The sequence below is a fragment of the Selaginella moellendorffii genome, unplaced genomic scaffold (assembly GCF_000143415.4).
Source record: "Selaginella moellendorffii unplaced genomic scaffold, v1.0 SELMOscaffold_74, whole genome shotgun sequence".
NCBI classification, from domain to species: Eukaryota; Viridiplantae; Streptophyta; class Lycopodiopsida; order Selaginellales; family Selaginellaceae; genus Selaginella; species Selaginella moellendorffii.
In genome coordinates, this window is record NW_003314335.1 from 682,575 (window position 1) to 704,973 (window position 22,399).

The window sequence follows — 22,399 nt, forward strand, 5'->3', positions numbered from 1 at the left end:
CGTGCGTGCTTTTCTCTCTCGCAAAGGCGGCAATGTTGCGCCGCCTGATCAAGAATGCGGTGGATCGAAATCTCGCGCGACGATCGCCGCTCGGCACTGGCGCTGGCTATGCAGCGTTTCACGGCGGGAATGGTCTCTCGCAGCACAAGGTTTATCGATTCGGAGATACATTGATCCCGCTTATTCATTCTCGGTGTTTGTCAGGGGCTTGCTGAGAGGATTGTGCCCCGTGGAGTTCTTCCGCGAGCACCCTATAAGGTAATTCTTTCCCCCTTTGTCTAGAGATGATATTTTTCTATGCTCGGAATCTATTTTTTTGTGCATGCTTTTTGCTAGTCATTTCTTGTGTGCTTTCGCATGGTTATGCCCACCTCGATTCCTCAAAACCTCATGGCAATTCATTTTGTATGCATTCGCAAAGATCGTCCTTCTTGTGTTTATATTCTTGTTTGTTTTGTGACACTTTGCTTGTAAGATCTTTTATACTCCAGCTCCAGCTCTTCCAAACTCCAGGATTCCTGTTTGTTTTGTGACACTTTGCTTGTAAGATCTCTTATACTCTGCTGCTTTTGCTTTCCAGCTTCTTCCAAACTCCAAACATTACTTTTACTGATTTTTTTCTTTGCGTTTCAGCTGTTTGGATGCCCGCTTTCCACTGGCGCAGTAAGCTTGGGCACGAAAGAGCTTGTTTCCGGTGGCAACGTTGCTCAAAAGGCCGTGTCAAGGTGGCTGTACGTGTGCTCCGGTTGGGTGTTCGGCATGGTTGTTCTTGGAGGAATGACCCGGCTGACGAGATCGGGGTTATCCATGACGGACTGGAAATTTACAGGGAGTCTGCCTCCTTTGTCGGCCGAAGAATGGGAGAAGGAATTCGATAAGTACAGACAGTCGCCCGAATACAGGACGTAAGTTAACTGGTTCTCTTCTTGCTTTGATTCATATAGTAGCGCTCATGTATGTTTTGTCCTGCAGAGTTAACAAGGGAATGAGCTTGGACGAGTTCAAGTTTATCTACTGGATGGAGTACGCGCACCGGATGTCCGGTAGAGCACTTGGTGTTGTGTTTGCGCTCCCCTTCGGCTATTTTCTCGTCAAAGGCTACATCACCAGGGAACTTGGAGCTCGACTTGGTGTGCTTCTTGCTATGGGTGCTGGACAGGGACTCGTTGGCTGGTGGATGGTTAAAAGCGGCCTTGAGGTACTGCGGTTCTGTCCTCCTTTTTCCTGCAAACTTTTATCTCTCTTAGGAGCCTGCTACTGAAGGAGGTCACGCAAGAGTGAGCCCGTATCGCCTTGCTACGCACTTGGCATCAGCGTTCGTGATATACTCTGGATTACTTTGGACAGCACTCTCTGTGGCTTCTCCCTCACCACCATCGCCACATCTCCCGCAAGTGGTGCTGCAATCAATGGCGAGGATGAGACGCTTGGTGCTTCCAGTTTCCGGGCTGGTTGGACTGACTGCCTTGTCCGGGGCCTTCGTCGCAGGAAACGATGCGGTAAAGTTCACAGTTCAATGACATGACCGAGAAAAATACTTCTGTACAGGGACGCGCATTCAACACTTTTCCGAAAATGGGAGATGATTGGATTCCCGAGGGCATTCTTGCACTTCAGCCAACTATAAAGAATTTCTTCGAGAATACCGCAACCGTGCAGGTAAACGCCAAGCTTTTCCAATACTATATTCTTTGCCTCTTCTTTCCTAGCACCTTGTTTTCAACAGTTCAACCATCGTGTTCTTGCGACGACGACTTTGCTGAGCATCGGGGCCGTCTGGCTGGCCTCGAGAGGCCTCGCATTGCCAGGACCGGCGAGCAAACTCATCACAGGCGCGGTTCACATGACACTTCTCCAGGTTTGAAAATCATCTTTTCCTAGATTTAACTTCGCAAACTCGAACTTAACAGGTTAGTCTCGGAGTCTACGCACTGCTGAGTTACGTCCCAGTACACGCCGGTGTTGCTCACCAAGCTGGAGCTCTCACGCTCTTCACGATCATGGTCGCGCTAGCTCACACTCTCAGGCGCCCCTTTCGTGGAGTCACGGAGACCACAAGGCTGATGAATCGCCTCGGCCAAAGTAAGTATTTTTTGCGTTGTCTGTCTTTCTCGATCGTTTCTAACGCTTGAATCTCTCGCAGTCTAAATCACTTTCTCGATCGCTTCTAACGCTTGTATCCCTCGCAAACTTCTCTCGAGATTTTTTTTTGTCTCTTCTCTCTTTTTGTTCCTGGCATTCATGGAAGCTCTTTTTTTAACGTCTAGCTCAAAAGCTCCAACCGCAAAGTCCAAGGCCCGAATCTCATGCGTAGCTTTCACTTCATAGTGGCCTTTGCCTTTGTAAACATGATGTAAATATTCCATCGGCCCCCTCGACGGCTAGGATGGGCGCAGGAATCTTTCATCGTACTGTCATGATTGGTGGACACGTGGCAGCATCCCATTTGTTTCAAGATGCACCATCCTACGGTACAAAGACGCGGGAAGGGAAATTTCCCCCTATTTTGGCAGGTTTAGGGTTAATTAAGCGTGCTGGTATATAAACTCGTGGTGAGGGCACGGTGTGCGCGAGTGGAAGGAATTCTTTTGCGCTAGGGCGGTCAGGTCAGTGGCGATCGCCGCCAAATTCAGGGCTTCGATCGCTTCGATCTTCGCGTCGTCGCGATCCCGGCGCATCGAAATTCGATTCATTTGAGCTCCAGCGGGCCAGGATTTCAGGTATGGCGCTCTCACGGATCGAATGCGCGATCTTATTCTCGTCCTGTTTGGATTCTAAAGACTTTTTTTGACAGGTAGCTAGAAAAGAACGATGAAAATAATGGGTGGAGTTATTTTCTTCCCAGTGGTGGAAGATTTCGATCCCGCTTTGGGCAAAGGCTTCTACTTTGATTCGTAGCAGTCGCTCCCTCGCGCCGGCGCTGTCCGTGGGCGCTTTCCGTGATGGATTCGAAGAAAATGTCGGCGTCGCATCGGCGGAAATGTGGGCTCTTGAAGCACCAGCTTTGTCTCGTGAGGCGGAAAGATTGTGATCGATACGAGGTAGCGCCGATTGCCGATTCACTCTCTTTCGAGAAGGGGTTTTTCCTTTTCATCCGAGCATGCCAGCTTCTAGCTCAAAACATGGAAGGGGTGATTTTGGTTGGCCTAGCCGGACCATCTGGTGCTGGCAAGACGGTCTTCTCTGAGAAAGTTGGGAGCTTCATGCCGGGGATTGGTACGATTTCTATGGACAATTACAACGACTCCAGCAGAGTTATAGATGGGAACTACGATGGTCTGAGCTTCTTTCTCTCTTTCTTTTGTCTAAACCTTTTTTTATGTCGTTGCAGATCCTCGGCTCACTGACTATGACACATTGCTCGACAATCTTCAGAACCTTCGAGCTGGAAATTCGGTGGAAGTTCCTATATATGACTTTAAGATCAGCAAGAGAGTGGGATACAGGTAAGTTTTTTCGGAGTTGCTATTGTAAAACGAAGCATTCCAGGAAGCTTGATGTCCCTTCTTCTCGAATTGTGATCGTTGAGGGAATTTACGCGTTGAGTGAGAAACTCAGGCCTCTTCTTGACTTGCGGGTATCAATCACTGGAGGAGTGCACTTTGATCTCGTAAAGAGGGTCTTACGTGACATAAACAGATCTGGTCAAGAGCCCGAGGATATCATACATCAGATATCCGAGACAGTAAGATTTCTTGCGTACAAAGTCTGGCTATGAGTTTATTCACGAGTATCTATGTCCTCTTGATCTCAGGTCTACCCCATGTACAAAGCGTTTATAGAACCCGACCTCGAGACAGCGCATATCAAGATTGTAAATAAATTCAACCCGTTTTCTGGATTTCAAAACGCGACATATATTCTCAAGGTTTGTCCCTGTCGGTTATATTTCCATGCTAATTATCTGGAAGCTTTCGTCAGTCTTCCAGATCTGTAACGGAAGAGCAAATACGGAACGTTTTGTCGAATGATCACACTGAAACTATCGAAGAAATATATGACATTTATTTACTGCCGCCTGGCGAAGACCCTGAAACATGTCAGTCATATTTGCGAATGAGGAATAGAGACGGAAAGTATAGTCTCATGTTTGAGGTACGTACGTCTAGGAGTCGAAGGCTCTTGTTGACGTTCTACCTGCTGGTAGGAATGGGTAATCGACGAGCCTTTTATCATATCGCCGCGCATCACTTTCGAAGTAAGTGTACGTCTTCTCGGCGGGTTGATGGCCTTGGGGTATGAAATGGCGACAATTTTGAAGAGGATTAGTCATGTCTTTTCGGATGAGAAAGTAACAGTAAAACTTGACCGACTTGAACAGTTCCAGCGAAAATACGTACAGGTTAGACTACATAAATTTCATCACATTGATCTCATTAAATGTTCATTTAGGTGCAAGGGAAGGAGAGGTCTGTGGTGTCCGATTGTGGAAGCAAGCTCGGGCTTGACAATCACTATGTTCCATGCTCTTATATCGAGCAGATTCAACTCGAAAAGCTAAATTCAGAAATGGTGAGGAAGATCTGTGTTCTTTCTATGTTTGTTTCTTACTTTTCCTGGGGTAGGCTTTGCCTGAAGATTTGAAGGAAAAGCTAAGCAACGATACACTGTTACCTAGCCCAACGCCTTCGTTCTCCTGGTTGGCAGAAACAAAGCCCGGCATTCGTACTCTTTACAGTCAAAGGTAGCGAATGACAGTCGATGGTATCTTTGCTGTGTTTAAATTTCTATGCAGCTGGACCCGCAATAGTAGCAACAAAGACATCCCCAGGTAAAATTCTACGACACTGGAATGCTCATTATCTCAAGCCGAGTCTTTCGCAGAGAACCTCTTTTTATGTCGCGTAAAGGACATAATGGTAAGAAGTCCCAACATCTGTGGATAGAGGCCAATGGGAAGAAGGAGGAACCCGAGCCTCAGTCCCACATAGTAGACGATCAGGTAACTGAATGTCTCACAAGTTTTCTTCTCAAGCTCGACTGACTTGGTTTCAGGATCAAGTACGTGTCTCGGAACAAATGGCTAGCATAAACGAGCGCTTAGACGAGGTGTTGTCCCGGTTAGTAGAGCTGGAATCGAAGCTACCAGCGGCCGTGACCACCAGCGTGTCGATCCAAAGGCAGAATTCGGCGTTCGTAGGCTCGTTTGGAAGCAATGGTCCCTCAGCGTTTCTCGCAAACGGGAACGCAAACGGGCACTCATCTCCCTCCGTGCCTCTACTGCAATCTAGCTCCGAGGCCTACATTCTAGAAGAGGTAAGTTTGTCTACTTGGATGGTTTCATGGTCCTGGACTTAGCGTGCTTTCTTCCAGATCAAAATTCTTTCGCGAGGCCAGCGGCACTTGGCCAATCAGCTGGACATGCTGAGCAATCTCATGCACGAGAAGTATAGCTCGAGCAAGAAGAAGAGCGCAAAGGCGAGGTTTAAGGCTGCGCTGAGAAACATGAGAACGAGCAGCGCGGGGCTGGCCTCGGCCGCGGCTGCGGCAATGGGATTGACGACGCTGGCCGCAGTGGTCGTGGTAAAGTTTTGGAGAAGATCGTCCCTTTGATCAGAGAGAATTCTAGTCGCATTGATCTAGAAGAACAGTTCTCTATCTAGAGGAGTGATCCAGCGAGCGAAGATTTTCTATGAAGAACGATCCACGAGGTGGGAATAAATTATATAGCTTGGGGGAAGTCTGGCCAGTTTTGTCGTAACTACAAATGGGAAATATTTTTAAAGTTAACTAGGGTTCTTCTATAGCTAGGGTTTGTGGCGATGGCGCGGAGCCATGCAGCGGTGCAAGGGTGAGGAGTTCGCAGCGCATTGCATGGAATCTAGCTCCCGCGAGCGCCCGGGAGTATGAATCGGTGGAATAGATCGAGGTAGCGGAGTGGCAGTGGCGATGGAGCTCCAAATGCAGCTCGTTCAAGCAGTCCATGTCCTGAATCACGACATGCTGTCTTGCAACAGAGTCGCTGCGAATCAATGGCTCGTCCAGTTCCAGCAGACGGACGCTGCCTGGCAGGTCGCCACGGGAATTCTCACAGCGGAGGCGCTTAACATACACGATTTCGAGGTGGAATTGTTTGCCGCACAGATTCTCAAGAGAAAGGTATGCTAGCTAGAGTAGAAGAACAGAGTGGAATTTTTCCATCGCGGTTTTGGTTGTAGATTCACAGTGACATTGGGACGCTGTTGCCTGATGGGAGGCGCGCATTGCAAAATGCGCTGCTTGTGTCGGCAACCAAGCACAGCTCGGGACCCTCGCAGGTTTGTTTTTCTTCTTTCGTTCCTCTCTTGAAGTGTTCTTGTCTTTACAGCTGCTGACTCAAATTTGCCTTGCGCTATCTGCGCTGATTTTTCGATCGCCAGAGGCTCGGAGTCTAATACAGCAGCTGTTTGGTCGCTTGTATGAGTTGCAATGCCAAGGCAGCGGGAGCCATGCTGTGCTGGAGCTTCTTACAGTGCTTCCAGAGGAAGTCACGGAGGAAAAGACTATCGTTGCCAACGTTAATTCAGATCACAGGAGGCAATTCAGTAACGAGGTATGTCTCTCCATCTCTCTTTCAGTTTCCTCCAACCATTGTTTCGTTGATATGGAACAGCTACTTTCGCATTCTTCTTCTGTGCTGAAGTTCTTGGTACATCTCACTGAGAATGAAGCGCATTTTTACACTGTAAGGAGCAAAATATTGCGCTGTTTTCTAAGCTGGGTAATATCGGTCAAAATGTCTCATGCTAGAGCTGATCGTGACCGTCAAAACAGGTGCGCATTGGGTGTTTATTGGAAATTGATCAGCTTGCAGTTCCTAGCCATCCTCTTATTGCTTTTGCATTTGCTTGCCTCCAGGTATAAGATTGCAATGTGACGGCCTATGATGATAACTCGCAGGTTCCTGAATCCTTTTCGGTTGCCATTGAGGTTCTTGCGGAGCTTATTAATCGGCACGAGGTATACAAATTTTTTGTTGCAAGTGCCTTTCATAATTCTTCCGTTCAGGTTATACCGCCAGCGGTTCTGCTGCAGATGATCGTAGTGAAAGATACGTTGCTTTTGCCGGCCCTTGCAACTGGTAACGAAGTTGTTGTCAAAGGCCTCTGCTGGTTGATGGCCGAGCTCGGGCAATCTGTAAGTTATTCCCATCTTCGCTGTTTCGACGACTTTCTATTATAGGCACCAGGATTGTTTGCACGAGGAACACCTGATGTTTTGTCTCTTGAGGAGGCGATGTTGGGGTAAGTGTTTATGCTTTATAGGTTTTAACTGGTCGAAGCTTCGCAGATGTACTCGGTTTCAAAGCTCAAATTGGGAGGTAGCTGAAACAAGCCTTTCGTTCTGGTAATACCAGCAGAGGAAATAGTCTACCGACGTAATTTCTTTGAAGCTCCTTTGCAGGTCCGCTCTTGGTGATTATTTGATTAACCTGGGTTTTGAGAAACAAAGCGGCTTGAGGGCATATATTCCGCTCTATATTTCTTTATTAGACGCGCTTGTTTTGCGAGTTCAGGTATAGCTTTGGCGCTCATTCAATATCTTAACGTTTTGTTGCGCCAGGTCGGTCCGAAATCATATAATGAAGATGATATTGATGGGAGTACTGGCTTGCCCGACAGTTTAGCACAATTTCGAATAAATCTGGAGGAAACAACAACCACTGTTTGCCGACTCCTAGGACCAACTCAGTACGTAACTCAGGTTTGTTAGTTTGTCGTTCCGGTATCTTGCTTATGTTATGGGTTTTGCAGCTTCTCAGTCAAATTACTTTAGAACTCCCAGTTTTGTGGCAAGTTATAGAGGCACAATTCTTTTTGCTCTATGCTGTAAGAGTGTTTTTGTTTCTTTCGAGTGGATCCGTTTCATATACTACTGTATCCAGGCCTCCGAAGCTATTTTGGACGGACCAGCATTGGATCTTTCCAGCCTTGTAAATGTTTTCCTAGCCATAAGTGAGGAAAGGCCGGAGACGGTAGCTGGATTGGACCTGGTATTTCTTTCCTGCTTTGTGATGTCGTCACTAACGTTGAAACTGTTCAGCTGTATAAATCCGCCGCTCAAGTTCTTGGAGCATTTTCTCGTTGGATCTGCAACCATCCAACTGTAGTTTTGCCATTATTGTTGGTTATTTACATCTATTTCTTGACTTCTAACTTTGAGTTTGTTACAGATCCTTTTTAGCCTCGGGGCTCAGTGCACCATTGGCGGCAAGTGCATGCGCAACTGCGTTAAGGCGAATATGTGAAGAGGTTTCTGCAATGGCGAGTGACCCCGCTAATCTGGAGTGTCTTCTCTGGATTGGAGAGGTAATAAGATTGCCAGGCACTAGCTTTAATCAGCTTTTCTTTTCAGGGCTTGCACAATTTTAAGTTGTCTCCCAAGGAGGAGGAGGAGGTTTTATGTGCTATTGGGCGCTCCTTGTCCACGGTCACAAGCAGTGCAGTTTTAAATGATGCATTGCACAGGCTTTTGAAGCCTACATATGACCCTTTGAAAGAACTTGTGAGTTTCGAGACACACCGCCACATATCTAACACCAATTACTTTTGTGCTAGTTGATAGCTGATGTTGAGAATCGGCTGAAATTTGTCTCGGCTGAAAGTGCAATGCTGCTGGAGTCCAGTGTTCGAGCTCTGCATAGGTACAAATGTTTTTTAGCTTGATGGAATCTAACTAGCTTTGTCTGCTGTTTTCTAGGCTCGGTACAATTTTCAGTCAATTCCCTGTGCTTAGCTCCTCGTCCGTGATTGGTGAGGAAGTTTTCGTAGGAATTTTATCACAGTTTTGGCCTTTGTTGGAACAAATGTTCTCATCCGCCTTCATGGAGAACAACAGTTTAGCAACTGCAGTATGCAAATGCCTCTCCGAGGCCACAAAGACCGGAGGTAGCGTTAAAAGTTTTCTCGTTCGTTGTATTGATTGCTCTTTTGAAATGCACAGGACAATGCATACTACCGTTGCTGCCAAACATTACAAAATTTTCGAGTGAGAACTTCGTTTCTTTTCAAACCCATGTCTGCTTTCTCAAACTTGGTAAGGGAATTTGTTTCGTTTACTTGATCACTCTTGCCTCTGGCTCTTTGCAGCTAATACTTTAACGGAAGAACACGGTCATCAGAAAGAGTATGCCCCGTTGTTCGTTGAAGTAGCGGGAGTATTTAGTACTGCGGACTCGGTGGCGGCATTAAGCTCATCCTACGCTTGTGACAACGAGCCTGACGTGGCGGAAGCGTATATGAACTTTATGTCCACTTTTCTTCGCAACTGTCACAAGGCAAGTCTTATCCTTTTCTCGTAGTAAATCACCTGACGCTGATCTGATTTTTGGACAGGGTGTTCTAGCGACTGCAGAATCGCACGTAGAAGCAGCTCTAAATAGAGCAACTATTTGTTGCACGGTGATGCACCGTGGAGCTGCACTGGCAGCCATGTCCTACATCTCATGTACGTCGTGCTCCTTTGTTGTTCTTGCTCAAAACGATTTTCTACTCGCAGGCTTGTTGGAGATGGCGCTGTCATCACTCACGGAGAGCGTAGACTGCCCGTTAACAGCCGCGGTCTTGAAAATATGCACACAATGCGGAGAAAGTATTGTTTCGGGGATGCTGTATGCATTACTTGGACCCTCTGCTATGTCACGGGTAAATTCATCTTCTCACTTTCCTGCAAACATTCCATCTATTTTGTTTTTCTTTCACCAGGTGTACAAAGCGACGACAATACTCCAACAACTGGCAGCTATATGCAACAGTGGGAGCTCCAGAATCGGATGGAGTGCCCTTCAGTGCTGGATAGTCTCCGCCGTAAGATAGCTATCCACATCTCCCAGAGAATCATACTTTTCGTTCCAGATTCAAGCACTTCCGGCCGAGTACTTGAGACATGGTGAAGCGGAGCGCCTGTCTGTGACATGGCTGGAAGCTCTTAGGGCCGCAGCATCAGATGTGGATGCAGGTAACTCGATCAGACAAAGAGGCGGAAACGGTGGCCGATCCTTGAAGCGTGTTCTTCGTGATTTTGTCGAACAACACAAAACAAACTTAATCTGTGTCTCGTGAATACCACCATGTAAGTCACAGTTTCTTACTTGGATTTGTATCCTAGAATTGATCGTATCTTTTCTCCAGGAATCACGTCTTGGTAAATAGCATTACTTTTTCGGAAAAGACTTTTTGCTAGAGCTCGTGTAACATAGAAATACCAAGACAGGGCCGTCAGTCTGGTCCTCCGGAAAATAATAAGCATGGCGATTGATGTTTCATATTCTTCTGCTGTTTAGAAACTGTACAAATAACAGTGTGAATTACTAAAGAAAGGTTAAAACACTTGTTATATCTATTCAAACTGAGTTGTGTTAACATGGGCAGCAAAGGTTAGAACGTCATGATAAACAGCCATGAAAGAAAACGGCTTTCTCACATGTGGAAACAAAAGAATGAAAAACACTTGCTATATCATTCAAATTGAGTTGTGTTAACACGGGCAGTGTATGACAAAGCATTTGATGTTCCCGGAACCCTCTGGTTGCTGGACAAAGATTTCTTCATTGAGATCTCCATGCAAGAACATTGTTCCATTATTACACAAACTTCTGGATTTCAATTCTTACATACAAAATAAATTATTCAAAGTTAATTCTTGAGCATAGTAAAAGTTTTCCAAATTGCTTTTGTTGTAGAAGTGGTGCAGACTCAAGTTACAAAGTTATAAATAAATTCTTGTAGTACACTTTAATATTGTAGTATTGGAAATTTGGATCAACCAACATTAAATTGTGTTATTTATAGATTTGTTTTTCTAGGTGATTAAGCTTGTTCACATTATTATTTGTGAGGAGATTGGAGAAGAGAAAACTGTTACAAATATTAACAAGCATCTTGATATATTCTTCACCATCTTTTAGCCTAGAATAAAGAAATTAAAGGTGTATACTCCATCATTCTTACAGCTCAAACAGTAACTATTTGGTGTTTTATGACTAATCTGGAGAGTTTGTTAATCTTTTTGTACATCAGGATCAACATATATTACATAGTATTTTTCCACACCTAAAGCTCTTTTGGGATAGACTCCATGAAAAGTTTTATAATAAATCAAAATTAGTAAAAAAAACTTATTCGCCTTTCTTAATGTCAATACGATGATAATTTTACTATTGTAATTTGTTATTCCCAAAAAATATATGTTTTATCTAAATCATTTTGCAAGATATAGTAAGCATATTTTGAGAACGCTTTAATGAGCTGTATTATTTTCTTGAGCAAATTTTATATTCACATGCTTAATAAACAATATAAAACTCACAAGTTCACAAAGGTGGCATGATTTTTTCCCCTCTCCTCCAAGGCTATAGTTGAAAAGCTGAGCTTTCTTGGTGGAAGTGGGCCATTTCCATGGGATCCCAAGGGAGATAGTCTTTGACAAAGACCCTCCTTAGCTTGTTCTGGACATCATTGTGGAAGCTACTTAGGACAAAGTTTAGTTTTTTGCATACCTACCACCCACAGAGTGACAGGCAAACTCAATGAACAAACCAAATGCTTGAGGTGAGCTTTCTGTGTGGACAAGCTGATATCATGCCTAGTTTGCTTACATTATGATTGAATCCTCTGCAATCAGCATGACACTGTACATCTATATGGCTGCAGAGTCTAGGAACAATTCCTTTTCCTACAGGATGTAGCAGTCTCTTAGTCAGAGGTCAAGGGCCACCTGGAAGAAACATAACCTGGCCAGTGAATGAAGTTCTACACTGATCAAAAGTGCTAGTTTTGCACATTCAGTGTCAATGAGTGGGTGTATGTATAGTATTGATTTGAGCACCACACATTAGGACAAATAGCTATGGTGAGATGTAGCACATATAATATTTGAATATATGGATTTTTGGAACTTTAGGGAATAAATGGGGATAAAATAATTTTTAAAGGCTCTTTTATTAAACAATTGTATTTTTTTAAATTTGTTTTAAAGGAAGTGTGTTTTATATGAGGGTAGTTAAATTTTAAGTAGCCACTTATCAAGTGGGAATCTTACCCCTACAATTGAAATCATATATGACTACATACTTTGTTTTATAAGGTATCCACAAATAAAGGTATTTACCATAAGACTGCAGTACAAGTGGATAACTAGTTACTTTACATATAATAATTTATTTATAATGGGAGGATTGATAGATTTAGTGTGAAAGTGGAAGTTTTAATTCATCTTAACTTAATAGGGTTTTTAGTCAATAATTAATGAAGATAATGACATATGTAAAGGGGATGTAAATGTAGTATGTATGATCATGGGATGAGATTTAAATATACTATTACTATAGATTTTTAAAACCTTAGGGGATAAATAAAGATAAAATAACCATTAATATCAAGCAATTGCACCATTTTCAGTTGGTTTAAGGGGAAAGAGATAAAGTACATTATACAAAATTTAAGCTACATCCAAGATATGTTCAAAAGCATTCATTTGTTACTCGAGGTGGTTTAACATATAGCTTTAGATTTCCAATGTTGTTCAGTGTAAGTTCCTGAATTTGAGTTTTCAAATATATTATACTACTCAAATCCAAAGATGCTCAACCTTAAGTATCCACCAAGTACTGTTAAAAAATTTATAATAGTATCCTCCTAAACACTTAACTAACTAGAAAAGGGAAAATGACCTATATGCAATATGAAGTGAGTCATCACAGCCACCTATAACTGCCATAGCTATCACAACCATCCATGGTAGCTACAACTAGAGATCATTATGTCTTCAAAAAATATAATGAATCATATATAGAGTCAAAAGCAACATAATAGCAAGTCTAATATTTAAATGTTGGGATGGATGGGAGTTATGAGTTGGAACAAAAGGAAGATATATCAAAACTGCATATATCAATAATAAATTATATAATACAAACTCATTATTAAAATCTCATTTTTATGACTTTGACTTGAGTTAAGCTAAATTTGTGAACTTAACTTAATTTTGGTCTACCCCTTTCTAATACCATTCTATATGAGAGTCCATATTAGATAGCTTCTAAATAAAAGTAAGTAGTTTTAATTGAATCAAATCATTATTAAAAACCACTATTGGCAAGATAGAATCAATATATAATGATAGTCTTATTTATTCAATTTTTTATAAAATCAATTTGGTTTAGTCCATATAGATTTTTTTTCTACATTATCATAAAGAATTATATGACCACTATTGCTTACACATAGTGCCATTACCTTCCATATGTTTTTCCAATATATACTATTTGTCCATATAACAATACTTTTATTGTCATATATTACAAGGTTACCATCAGTTTGCAATCTCAACAAACAACCTTCTCCCTTATTATTTGTTTCAGTTTTCCAAATGGTAATTGGACCTTTAAACAAGATAAGTACACAATTTAATTGCATATATAATATATATTCTCCATTTGGTGAGATGAGAAAGTTTCCAGCATATAAGTTAGAAAATGATGAAAAATCATCTATGCTTCTAATACAAACATCCTTCCATGTACAATCAGTTTTAACTATATTTTTTGATATATAAGGATTATAATGAGAAGTTTGAACAGTGGGTATAAATTTTAAAGAACTATTTTGAGCTGTATTATAGTTAACATTTTTAAAATTATATAAAATACTAAATGATTCAACAATATATTCAGATATTCCAAAATTTAATATACCATAATCATTTTCTATATGAGAAGTGTATATAGATTCAAATTTCTTCTTTAACATAGAACCATAATAAGGAGCTGCATATTCAGGAAATATACTACAAAGTAATTTGTAATACCGAGGAACATTCTCTATAGCTAAAGGGGTTAATACTATTTTTATTTCATTATGAACATAAATAATAGAACTTCCAGGCATATATGGAGTTAAATCATTAATTGACTCTATTGCAGCTCTTATAGCTCTTAAAATTATATGCTTAGTTGGATTAAAAATTCGATGAGCATTATCCCGTATAATTTCTATTCCAAAAAGTTTTGGAAGAAAGAAAACCAAAATAAAAAATATAAAGAACTTTTGAAACATATTAAAAATGTTGAAAGATATTCTACCTGTGAAGTCTAATCAAATAAATTTATTGTAATAGTTACATCATTTCATAGAACTAAAACTCTTTTTTTTCTATTATATATGTGTGATGTGGGATTACTGATAAGTGTTACATTATCACAGTTAATCTAGAAAATTATGTCGTTTATATATAACATGTGAAATCATACTTCTCAATTGTGGCAAACCAATATTTTTAGTAGATAATATGTGTCTTCATGTTGCCATAATGCTCACTATAATCAGCTTCCTTTATGTAACTTTTAAATTGTGGTCCCAATTCTCTAACACCTAATTTGCTATAATAATATCACCAAATTTGTTATTCTTTGTCACTTGCATCCACTTGGCCTCCATGTAGTATATAGCACAACAGCATACACACTGTGTTGTAGCCAACAACATCCTCCTCGGTGCAAACAAGAGCTAGCTCTTTCACCAATGAACATAAAGTTTTTAGCTCTATCACACAAGTTAAGAGTGGTTATTTTATAATTTTATTCTTGTATGATTATGTTTGAGAGCATTAATATTATATTATTTAATACATTACCTCTACATATTTTTATTGAAAGAGGGAAATTTACATTAAGTTTATTTATTTTTAATGTTTACTTCTTAAATATTAAATATTATTAAAAAATGAGATAGGATTGACACTAGTAACAATAGTATCTAAATTTTTATATACAATATTATACTTATATTTATAGAATATATATATCTAAGATGTAAACATTAAAAAATAAATTAACTTAATGTAAATTTTCCTCTTTCAAGAGAAATATGCAGAGGTAATGTATTAAATAATATAATATTAATGCTCTCAAACATAATGAAAATCAATGTCAAAGGAATATAGTTAATTTTAACAAAAAATGGTTAGTGGATAGTATCTTTAGTGAATGTTGCATACTTGATTGGGGGAGGATAAAAAACACTTACTAGCTCCATAAGAAACAAAATATTACAACAATCATCTAAGTTGGGTGGCACTATAAATCAAAGGCATAATCTAAACAAACACATTATTATAAAAGCTTAAAATTTTATGTGTCAACTGAGTCATAGCATTTATCTAGCTGCATACTAAATAAGAATTCGATCAAAACCTCTTGTCCTTTGGTAAGTACTTCTGATGTCAACTTTGTGAGTATGAGTCTAGTATCTGTGTCTCATCCACTTTGATATATCCCATGTTCTCTTAAAATTTCTGATAAATATTATTTAGTATTAAATATAAAATATGGTTAAATTTCTAGAATTTATAAATAACAAACCAATAAAAAGGCTTGATCTCTCTTGGCTCAAATTAAGCTAGATGTTGGAAATTTAGATTTCATGTTAGAAGCCCTAACAGGCAAGTGTTAAATCCCTTAGTAATCACAGTCTTTCACTCACTTGCCCCTCATTGCAATCCTTTTCTTTTTGCAAGCAAGATGATTTAGCACAATTATCACTTAGGATATTGTGCACTAATCATGGCTATCTGGGGCTAGCACATGTGAGGTTATTAAAATTTGGAAGACAAAGGATAGGCAATAATTTTTGAAAAAAAATTCAAAAAACTTTAATGCATCACCTCCAAAATGAGCAACTATTTGATGGTTTTCTATTTCTTTCTAGATTCTAGTTCAAGAAAATAGGAAACACAGTCTTGGAAACTTAGAGAAGCATTAAGAAACAAATTTGACAACTCTTGGTCTTCCTTGTATTATGAAATTCAATTGTGTGATTCTCGAAGTGATGACAATATTACATTTTCAAATTGTGAGAAGTCCTTGGCAAGAAGACCTTTGACCTTTCATCCTTAGTATAGATTTTTAAATGAGGATGGGTTTATATCATATTTTTAAATGAGGGATGGGTTTATAAGGATCTTCATGTCCTTTTCCATATATTATATCCAATTATTTATAGATTTATAATTTTAAAACTTTTATAGCTATTCATCATTATATTATAAACTCTTAAAAGATAAATTCTATTTTAAAAGTTTAATACATTTTGGAGACTTCCTTCTCAAGGACCTACGGCCTTTAACTCCTGATCTTGTGTGTCTTTTCAATATAGGAAGATGCTTGTATAGAAAAGTCATCACTATAAGTTAATCTCACTAATATCTATAAGAATCCAAACTTATAATAAACTATTTTATTTATTTATCTGTCTGGTCTTTATCCAAAAAGAAACTTCTTTGCTATACTAGAAAAATCCCTGAACTCCAGCTGACATATCTAAACATTCTCTTTATACTATAATTAAACTGTGACTTCTTTTATATTGAAATAGATGGAAATCAATGATAATGCTTTTCAACCATCACAAGAAAAAAGTAAATATTCTTTCCCCTTGTGGTGACTTTGGAGTGGTACTATAATGTTGAGAGCTTTGAAGAGTCACTTTCATGGGAAGGGTTTAAGATGGCAGAGTTCATCTTAACCTTGGTTGGCGAGCTTCTATTCAACAAACTTTGCTCGTTGTGCCATTTCAATCCTTGCAAGCATTTAATGAGGAGTGGCTGCTTACAATTTGAGGTCTCAAAAGATATTTTAAACTAGAGATATACATTTTTGCAGACCAACCATGGAATAAGATGTTTCTATCATGGTTAGGCAAGTGATGCATCATGCTCTAAGTGCGTATATTAAGTTTCAAAACCTTGAGTGAAGGTTGTCAAGCAAGGGGGATTGCCAGAGACTTTTGCTTATCTCTCCCACCCTTAAAACCGGTGATAGAAGCAACTCTAAGCACAAGGGCTAAACTAAAACCAATTCAACACTCTCCACCACCTTTTGCTCCATGAGATGTAATGCAGCATTTGGACAGCATCAAGAATGATAAATGCTTTGATTGTAGTGGTTGATTGTTCAAGGGACACCATTTTAGAAGGAGCTCTCTTCAGTGAGGCACTCTTTAAGGAGAGTGCCTCAACTATTTCTTGGATTGCCTTCTCTGCTAACTAGGCACTTTGCATGCTTTGTAGTGACTGGGGATTGTCACTGCAACAAACTCAGCCTAGCATGACACTTCACCAAGAGCTAGATCTTCCTTCAAGCTATTACCAGATATGATGGTGCACGAAGATTCTTTCAAGATGGTTTTTGCACACACCAAGGACTTTACCAATTTAAAGTAATGTTGTTTGGACTAATAAATGCCTTAGATACTCATAAACAAGATTTTCAGACCATATTTTTCCATTTCATTCTTGTCTTCTTCAAGGACATTCTGATGTACAGTTAGGCAGAGGAACACTTGGAGCACTTGGACAGAGCATTATTGTCTACATTCTTGCTAGAGGTCAAATTGGTGAAATGCTTCTTTGGGTTGGCAGAGGTAGAGTATGTTGGATTTCGACTTTATCCATGCAAATCCTAAGAAATTGGCAGCCATTGTTAATTGGCCCCATCCATAAATGATGAAGCAGTTGCAGTCCATTCTAGAGCTTTACAACTATCTTAGGAAATTCATTGAGCATTATGCCTCAATCACAGCCCTGCTCATGGACATCCTATGCTCACCTACATTCTACTGGGACAACAAAGTGGTTGATTCTTTCTAAGAGTTGAAGGCAGACATCAAATCAACACCAATTTTGAAGCTCCTAGGCTTTTTGAGGCCATTTGTGGTCGAAATAAACACTTCAAATCCAAGAGTAAGGGCCAAAAGCTGAAGCCACTGACTTGTGTATGAATAGAAAATGCTTGGCATCATGCATGCTATAAGGAAATGGAGGCACTACTTGAAACTAGCTTTGGTAGGTGGTTGTCCTATGGCCAATGGCCCCAGAGAAGAGGGAGTTGCACCAAGCACTATAAGCCTAGTGGAACCCTAAATAAATGAATATAAAAGTTTTTAGGAGTGTTTCTATTTAAAAATATTTTATAATTATGCTAATAAAGGGTTAAATAATAATATTTAAAATTACTTATACACTAAAACGAAATATATTTATAAACAATATATTGTGATATTACATATATTTTACATATATATTTTACATTATGATATTACATATATATTTTTACAGAAATTTTCTTCTTAGATATTTTCTCAAAGTTTTAGAAAAATGCAGAGGCAATTTATAAATTATTATAATTGCCATTGCCTTACCAAATAGCATTGCAAAATACTTATTTGATGCTTGTGTTCTATGTATGAACTCATGAACATGAAAATCAAGAATACAACTGAAGAATAACAATAGAACAAGTTCTTTTGACTCTAGATTTAATAATTCTTTAGAATAAAATTCAATAATAGCATGGATTAAACCATGATCCATTGAAAATCACTTAGAAGAGTGAAATAGTGTTATTCTTATTTATTAATTCAATTGATCAAATGAAAGTTTATAGTTATAAATATGTCTCTAATTTATAAACACAAGATTAATATTATTGCATATCACCCATTAGAATAAGTTAGAATGAACTATAAAATTTTAGAAAATTTTATAAATTATAAATATATTTATGAATTATATATAAAATATTAATCTAAATTAATAGATAGCTAAAATATCTAAGTATATTCTAAATATATTCACTACTATCTAAATAAACGTCTAATTCGTATAATGACAAATAATTGAGCCCCTTACCTTAGAGCTAACTTTAAAAATCTTTGCCTTTGTGCAGAAGGAATTGATTTCAGTTACTTGATGACTCTTGCTATTGGCTGTTTCCAGCTAATACTATAACAGAAGAACATGGTCATCAAAAAGAATGCACTTTGTTGTTTGTTGAAGTAGTGGGAGTATTTAGTACTATAGACTTGGTGGCTACATTAAGTTCATTTTACACTTGTGAAAACAAGCCTAATGTGGTAGAAGTACATGTGAACTTCATGTCCACTTTCTTTTGTATTTGTAACAAGGCAAGTCTTTTCATTTTTTTGTGGTAAATCATTTAATGCTGATCCAATTTCTAGATAGAGTGTTCTAACAACTGCAAAATTGCACATAAAAGCACCTGTAAATAGGGTAACTATTTGCAACATTATGGATATGCATTGATAGTTGCACTTGTAGTTATGTCTTACATCTTATGTATATCGTGCTCCTTTATTGTACTTGCTTAAAACGATTTCTTACTCATATGTTTATAAAGATAGCTGTAAGTAACCAAAGAGAACAACTTAAGAAATGATCTATGGGGTTCAAATATAAAAAGAAAGAGCCCATAAGTAAAAGTGCACCCTTTTTTTCAGTTAAAGGTTTTGGAATATTTAGGATTAAGTGTTTTTAAGTTTGAATAACACTAAGCTAGGTAACTTCCCAGGAAGTCCAAATTTAAGAGCTTACAATGGCATTGTTATCATTCTAGAGGAGCATAAATTGTTGTAGCGCATGTGATTATGGGATGAGATTTGGATATACTATCACTGTGAATCCTTGGAACCTTGGGGGATAAATGGGGATAAAATAGCCACTAAGGGCTCTCTCATCAAGCAATTGCCCCTTTTCCAATTGGCTTAAGGGGAAAGAAATAGGGTGTACAATATTTGGTATCAGGCACGGTTCGATTCCCATTGATTAGTGGTTACTTAAAAAATATAATATACCCTTGAGCAAAGTATATTCCTATCCCTAAATTTGAAATCGTATGTATTAGGTATCATTGTGATCATGGGATGAGATTTGGATATACTGTCACCGTGGATCCTTAAAACCATGGGGAATAAATAAAGTTCTCTCTCATTAAGCAATTGCCTTTTTCTCATTTGGATATACTGTCACCGTGGATCCTTAAAACCATGGGGAATAAATAAAGTTCTCTCTCATTAAGCAATTGCCCTTTTCTCAGTTGGTTTAAGGGGAGAGAGATAGGGTACATTACAATTGCCCATTAATAGCTATGGTTTTGAAAATATACATATAATGTGGAAAAACATGTTATATGCATTATTTGGACCCTCTACTATGTCACATGTAAATTTACCTTCTCCTTTTTGTACAAAAACTCCAAATGTTTTTGGTGTTTTAATGCACTAGATTAAACTTGCCATTGTACCCTAACACTAATCCTTGTACCAAAGTTAAAGCAAACTATGATATTCTAATCACTTTAGTTATAGTTTTTCATTCTATTCTCCATATCCCCCACTTTAACTTTGGAGTCACTAGATACACAATGCACTAGCTATATTCTAGTTCACAGCTCCTTCATCTACCCCTCAATGCAAAGTCTATTAACTCTAGGACTTATGACTTTACAATGCTAGAATGGAGTATAATGGTATGGACATTCATTTATGTACTTTCTTGCACAAAAAACTTAATATATCTATCATTTATTGTTCCTTAAATTTCAATGTAATAAAATCATAATTACCAAGTGAGTAGTTTCTCTATGGTTATCTTATGGTGGGTAAAGGGTGAAAACCATATGTGTTACATTATTGCTTTAGATATAGAACAAATGGATCTGGATATAGAATAAATATAGTACCAATTAGCATAAGTGTAATTTATATATGATCTCAATTAACAATACTCTTCAAAATAATGCTTCCAATTTCTTTTTAGTTTTGGATTTTATAAGTGCCTAAACTGATTGAAACACCTATATCTACTCAGAACCAAACCCTTGGAAACATATGCCAAAAATAACAGAGTAAAACTCAAATTTCAAAGCATTAAACCACTCAATGAAGGAATGAAACCACAAAACTCCTAAACAAACTAAAAGGTGGCTCTGTTTTATATGTTAGTTCTAACATTGGGATGTTAATATTCTAGGATTGTTCTAATGTTGCTCCATGCTCTTGCTTTTTTAAACATAATGTACACAAGACTAACAAACTCTCCAAACTCAAGATAGCATACTCTGGTTCCACACTTGAAACTCTATTGGAAGAAATCCAAACTTCCATTATTTTATTGGTAAGCTTGGTCTTCTTTCATACTTCACTTCCATATGTCAATACAATGACAGCTTCACTGTGATAATATTGTCATTCCAGTTAAATGTAGATCACTATACAAAGCATAGTAAGTATTTGTTGCTATCAAAACATATTTTTGGATCACTTTGCAGAACAAAGTATTTGTTGAGATTACTTTGTGTTACAACTTCTTTCATATGAAAATTACATGACTTTATTTAACTGATCTTCATGTCTGATTCTCGATTAACAAGTAATTGAAAACTACTTCTAGTGTATTTCTCCTCATCTTTATATTCGAGTTTGAGAAATAAAGGAAAAAAGTAAACCAAGTCATTTTGGGTTTAAATGTATATCTATATCGATGAAAAATATTTCCCATCCAGAAAACAAACCCAGGTGTTTAAACAACGGGAGTGTGGAAGGCCAATAGCGCGTGGCTATTGGCATTTCGTATTCTTCCCTCCATCGTTAAACCTGGGTTTTAGGGATTGTGATCCTCTTTCCCTTGCTATTTGGGAGCGATAGCTTTGCTTGCGATCGGTGTTGACGCCCGACGAAATCTCGCTGCCGTGGGCCTCCAGCATCCGGTTTTCCAGCTCGCAGCAGCGCCAAAGATGATGGCGCTAGTACCGGCGCACGATCACCTCAAATGGGAGGGGAGCCGGCATTTCACCACGACGCTAGCCGAGATAGGTGCGTTCCTTGATCCATCGCCTCCAGATTCGGGATTACCGCTCGTTTTTTCGTGCCAGGATCGTCGTGCGAGGAGATCAAGTTCAGTGGATGGGTGGAGAAGATCAACAGCAAAGGCTACGTCCAGCCGCGGGTGCTTGTCATCACGGATTTGGCCCTCTACAACTTCCGGGGAGGCTTTTTCACGCAGTGCAAGAGAAGGATCGATATGAGGGTCATCGATTCCATTGTCCGGAGCAAGTATAGCCAGCAGTTCATCCTATGCTGCCCAGAGGTGTGGGGTTTTCATTGCTAGCAAAAGATTGTATGAATCGTTTTCTTTCGTGTCTGTGGCAGGAATATGACTATCATTACTCGAGCTCTCGTGTGTCCGAGATTTGCGATACCCTCGTCGCTGTTTATCGAGTGGTGACTGGAAAAACACTGGCTGTGGATTTAAAGGTGACCGATCACTTGTTTTTGCTCAGCTGTCAAAACGTTGGAATCAGCAGACAAATAAGAACTTATTTCCTTACGTTGCGACAAGGAAAGACTCAAAGACAGGATTGAAGGTACCAGCCTCTGCCTGTTTGTCTTCGGCATGTCTTAAGTTTAGCTTCCAGTCTAAACGGTATGCCTTGTCATCGAGGAAGCTTGGTGAATGGGACACGGTAAGCAGTCTAGTCTTGGACTTGTCTCATCAAGGTTGCTGCTCCAGAGATTTAGCGTCGAACAGTCAGACGACTGGCAAGTGGAGCCAAGAAGTCGATCCGAAA

General features: G+C 39.2%; 4 protein-coding genes across 6 annotated transcripts; all 4 read left to right on the forward strand.

Annotated features, from left to right (window-relative positions):
- The first annotated feature begins 7 nt into the window (after positions 1–7).
- On the forward strand, positions 8–2,363 carry LOC9659840 (cytochrome c oxidase assembly protein COX15). Its single transcript, XM_002986460.2, has 9 exons — positions 8–149; positions 205–258; positions 634–905; positions 973–1,198; positions 1,248–1,499; positions 1,549–1,659; positions 1,727–1,858; positions 1,911–2,082; positions 2,144–2,363. Exons 1-9 carry the CDS (start codon positions 33–35, stop codon positions 2,146–2,148), a joined length of 1,341 nt encoding a protein of 446 aa, XP_002986506.2. The 5' UTR covers positions 8–32; the 3' UTR covers positions 2,149–2,363.
- A 125-nt stretch (positions 2,364–2,488) lies between these two features.
- On the forward strand, positions 2,489–5,680 carry LOC9658759 (uridine-cytidine kinase C). Of its 2 annotated transcripts, none has more exons than XM_024660505.1 (13): positions 2,489–2,720; positions 2,781–3,276; positions 3,332–3,446; positions 3,490–3,685; positions 3,755–3,868; positions 3,922–4,095; positions 4,148–4,342; positions 4,393–4,512; positions 4,566–4,684; positions 4,736–4,771; positions 4,825–4,942; positions 4,996–5,256; positions 5,314–5,680. In XM_024660505.1, exons 2-13 carry the CDS (start codon positions 2,943–2,945, stop codon positions 5,551–5,553), a joined length of 2,022 nt encoding a protein of 673 aa, XP_024516273.1. In that variant the 5' UTR covers positions 2,489–2,720; positions 2,781–2,942; the 3' UTR covers positions 5,554–5,680. The 2 variants fall into 2 exon arrangements, with proteins under 2 accessions (XP_024516273.1, XP_024516272.1); XM_024660504.1 differs by having other exon boundaries at positions 2,795–3,276.
- Positions 5,681–5,749: 69 nt separating this feature from the next.
- Positions 5,750–10,307, forward strand: LOC9658760 (transportin MOS14). 2 transcript variants are annotated; one of them, XM_002986462.2, is made up of 25 exons: positions 5,750–6,099; positions 6,159–6,257; positions 6,308–6,532; positions 6,593–6,664; positions 6,754–6,837; positions 6,880–6,939; positions 6,988–7,116; positions 7,162–7,223; positions 7,270–7,326; positions 7,384–7,495; positions 7,543–7,683; positions 7,734–7,808; positions 7,865–7,972; positions 8,023–8,102; positions 8,153–8,288; positions 8,335–8,484; positions 8,538–8,623; positions 8,680–8,867; positions 8,923–9,015; positions 9,069–9,256; positions 9,315–9,426; positions 9,478–9,623; positions 9,684–9,785; positions 9,834–10,050; positions 10,110–10,307. In XM_002986462.2, the coding sequence occupies exons 1-24, from the start codon at positions 5,890–5,892 to the stop codon at positions 10,038–10,040; spliced, it is 2,922 nt and encodes a 973-aa protein (XP_002986508.1). In that variant the 5' UTR covers positions 5,750–5,889; the 3' UTR covers positions 10,041–10,050; positions 10,110–10,307. The 2 variants fall into 2 exon arrangements, with proteins under 2 accessions (XP_002986508.1, XP_024516271.1); XM_024660503.1 differs by having other exon boundaries at positions 5,751–6,099; positions 6,593–6,700.
- Positions 10,308–21,473: 11,166 nt separating this feature from the next.
- On the forward strand, positions 21,474–22,193 carry LOC112341010. The gene is made up of 3 exons (XM_024660361.1): positions 21,474–21,644; positions 21,704–21,918; positions 21,981–22,193. Exons 1-3 carry the CDS (start codon positions 21,566–21,568, stop codon positions 22,191–22,193), a joined length of 507 nt encoding a protein of 168 aa, XP_024516129.1. The 5' UTR covers positions 21,474–21,565.
- Positions 22,194–22,399: the final 206 nt, after the last annotated feature.

Excerpts from the sequence above, each read along its gene's own strand:
- LOC9658759 (XM_024660505.1), top strand. The coding sequence starts at position 2,943 with ATGGATTCGAAGAAAATGTCGGCGTCGCATCGGCGGAAATGTGGGCTC. Across the intron at positions 4,943-4,995 it reads CCCACATAGTAGACGATCAG|GATCAAGTACGTGTCTCGGA; the intron begins GTAACTGAATGT and ends ACTTGGTTTCAG. Across the intron at positions 5,257-5,313 it reads AGGCCTACATTCTAGAAGAG|ATCAAAATTCTTTCGCGAGG; the intron begins GTAAGTTTGTCT and ends GCTTTCTTCCAG.
- LOC9659840 (XM_002986460.2), top strand. The coding sequence starts at position 33 with ATGTTGCGCCGCCTGATCAAGAATGCGGTGGATCGAAATCTCGCGCGA. Across the intron at positions 906-972 it reads CAGTCGCCCGAATACAGGAC|AGTTAACAAGGGAATGAGCT; the intron begins GTAAGTTAACTG and ends TTTGTCCTGCAG. Across the intron at positions 1,199-1,247 it reads TGGTTAAAAGCGGCCTTGAG|GAGCCTGCTACTGAAGGAGG; the intron begins GTACTGCGGTTC and ends TATCTCTCTTAG.
- LOC9658760 (XM_024660503.1), top strand. The coding sequence starts at position 5,890 with ATGGAGCTCCAAATGCAGCTCGTTCAAGCAGTCCATGTCCTGAATCAC. Across the intron at positions 7,327-7,383 it reads GAAACAAGCCTTTCGTTCTG|GTCCGCTCTTGGTGATTATT; the intron begins GTAATACCAGCA and ends GCTCCTTTGCAG. Across the intron at positions 8,289-8,334 it reads GTCTTCTCTGGATTGGAGAG|GGCTTGCACAATTTTAAGTT; the intron begins GTAATAAGATTG and ends TTTTCTTTTCAG.
- LOC112341010 (XM_024660361.1), top strand. The coding sequence starts at position 21,566 with ATGATGGCGCTAGTACCGGCGCACGATCACCTCAAATGGGAGGGGAGC. Across the intron at positions 21,645-21,703 it reads CACGACGCTAGCCGAGATAG|GATCGTCGTGCGAGGAGATC; the intron begins GTGCGTTCCTTG and ends TTTTCGTGCCAG. Across the intron at positions 21,919-21,980 it reads TCATCCTATGCTGCCCAGAG|GAATATGACTATCATTACTC; the intron begins GTGTGGGGTTTT and ends TGTCTGTGGCAG.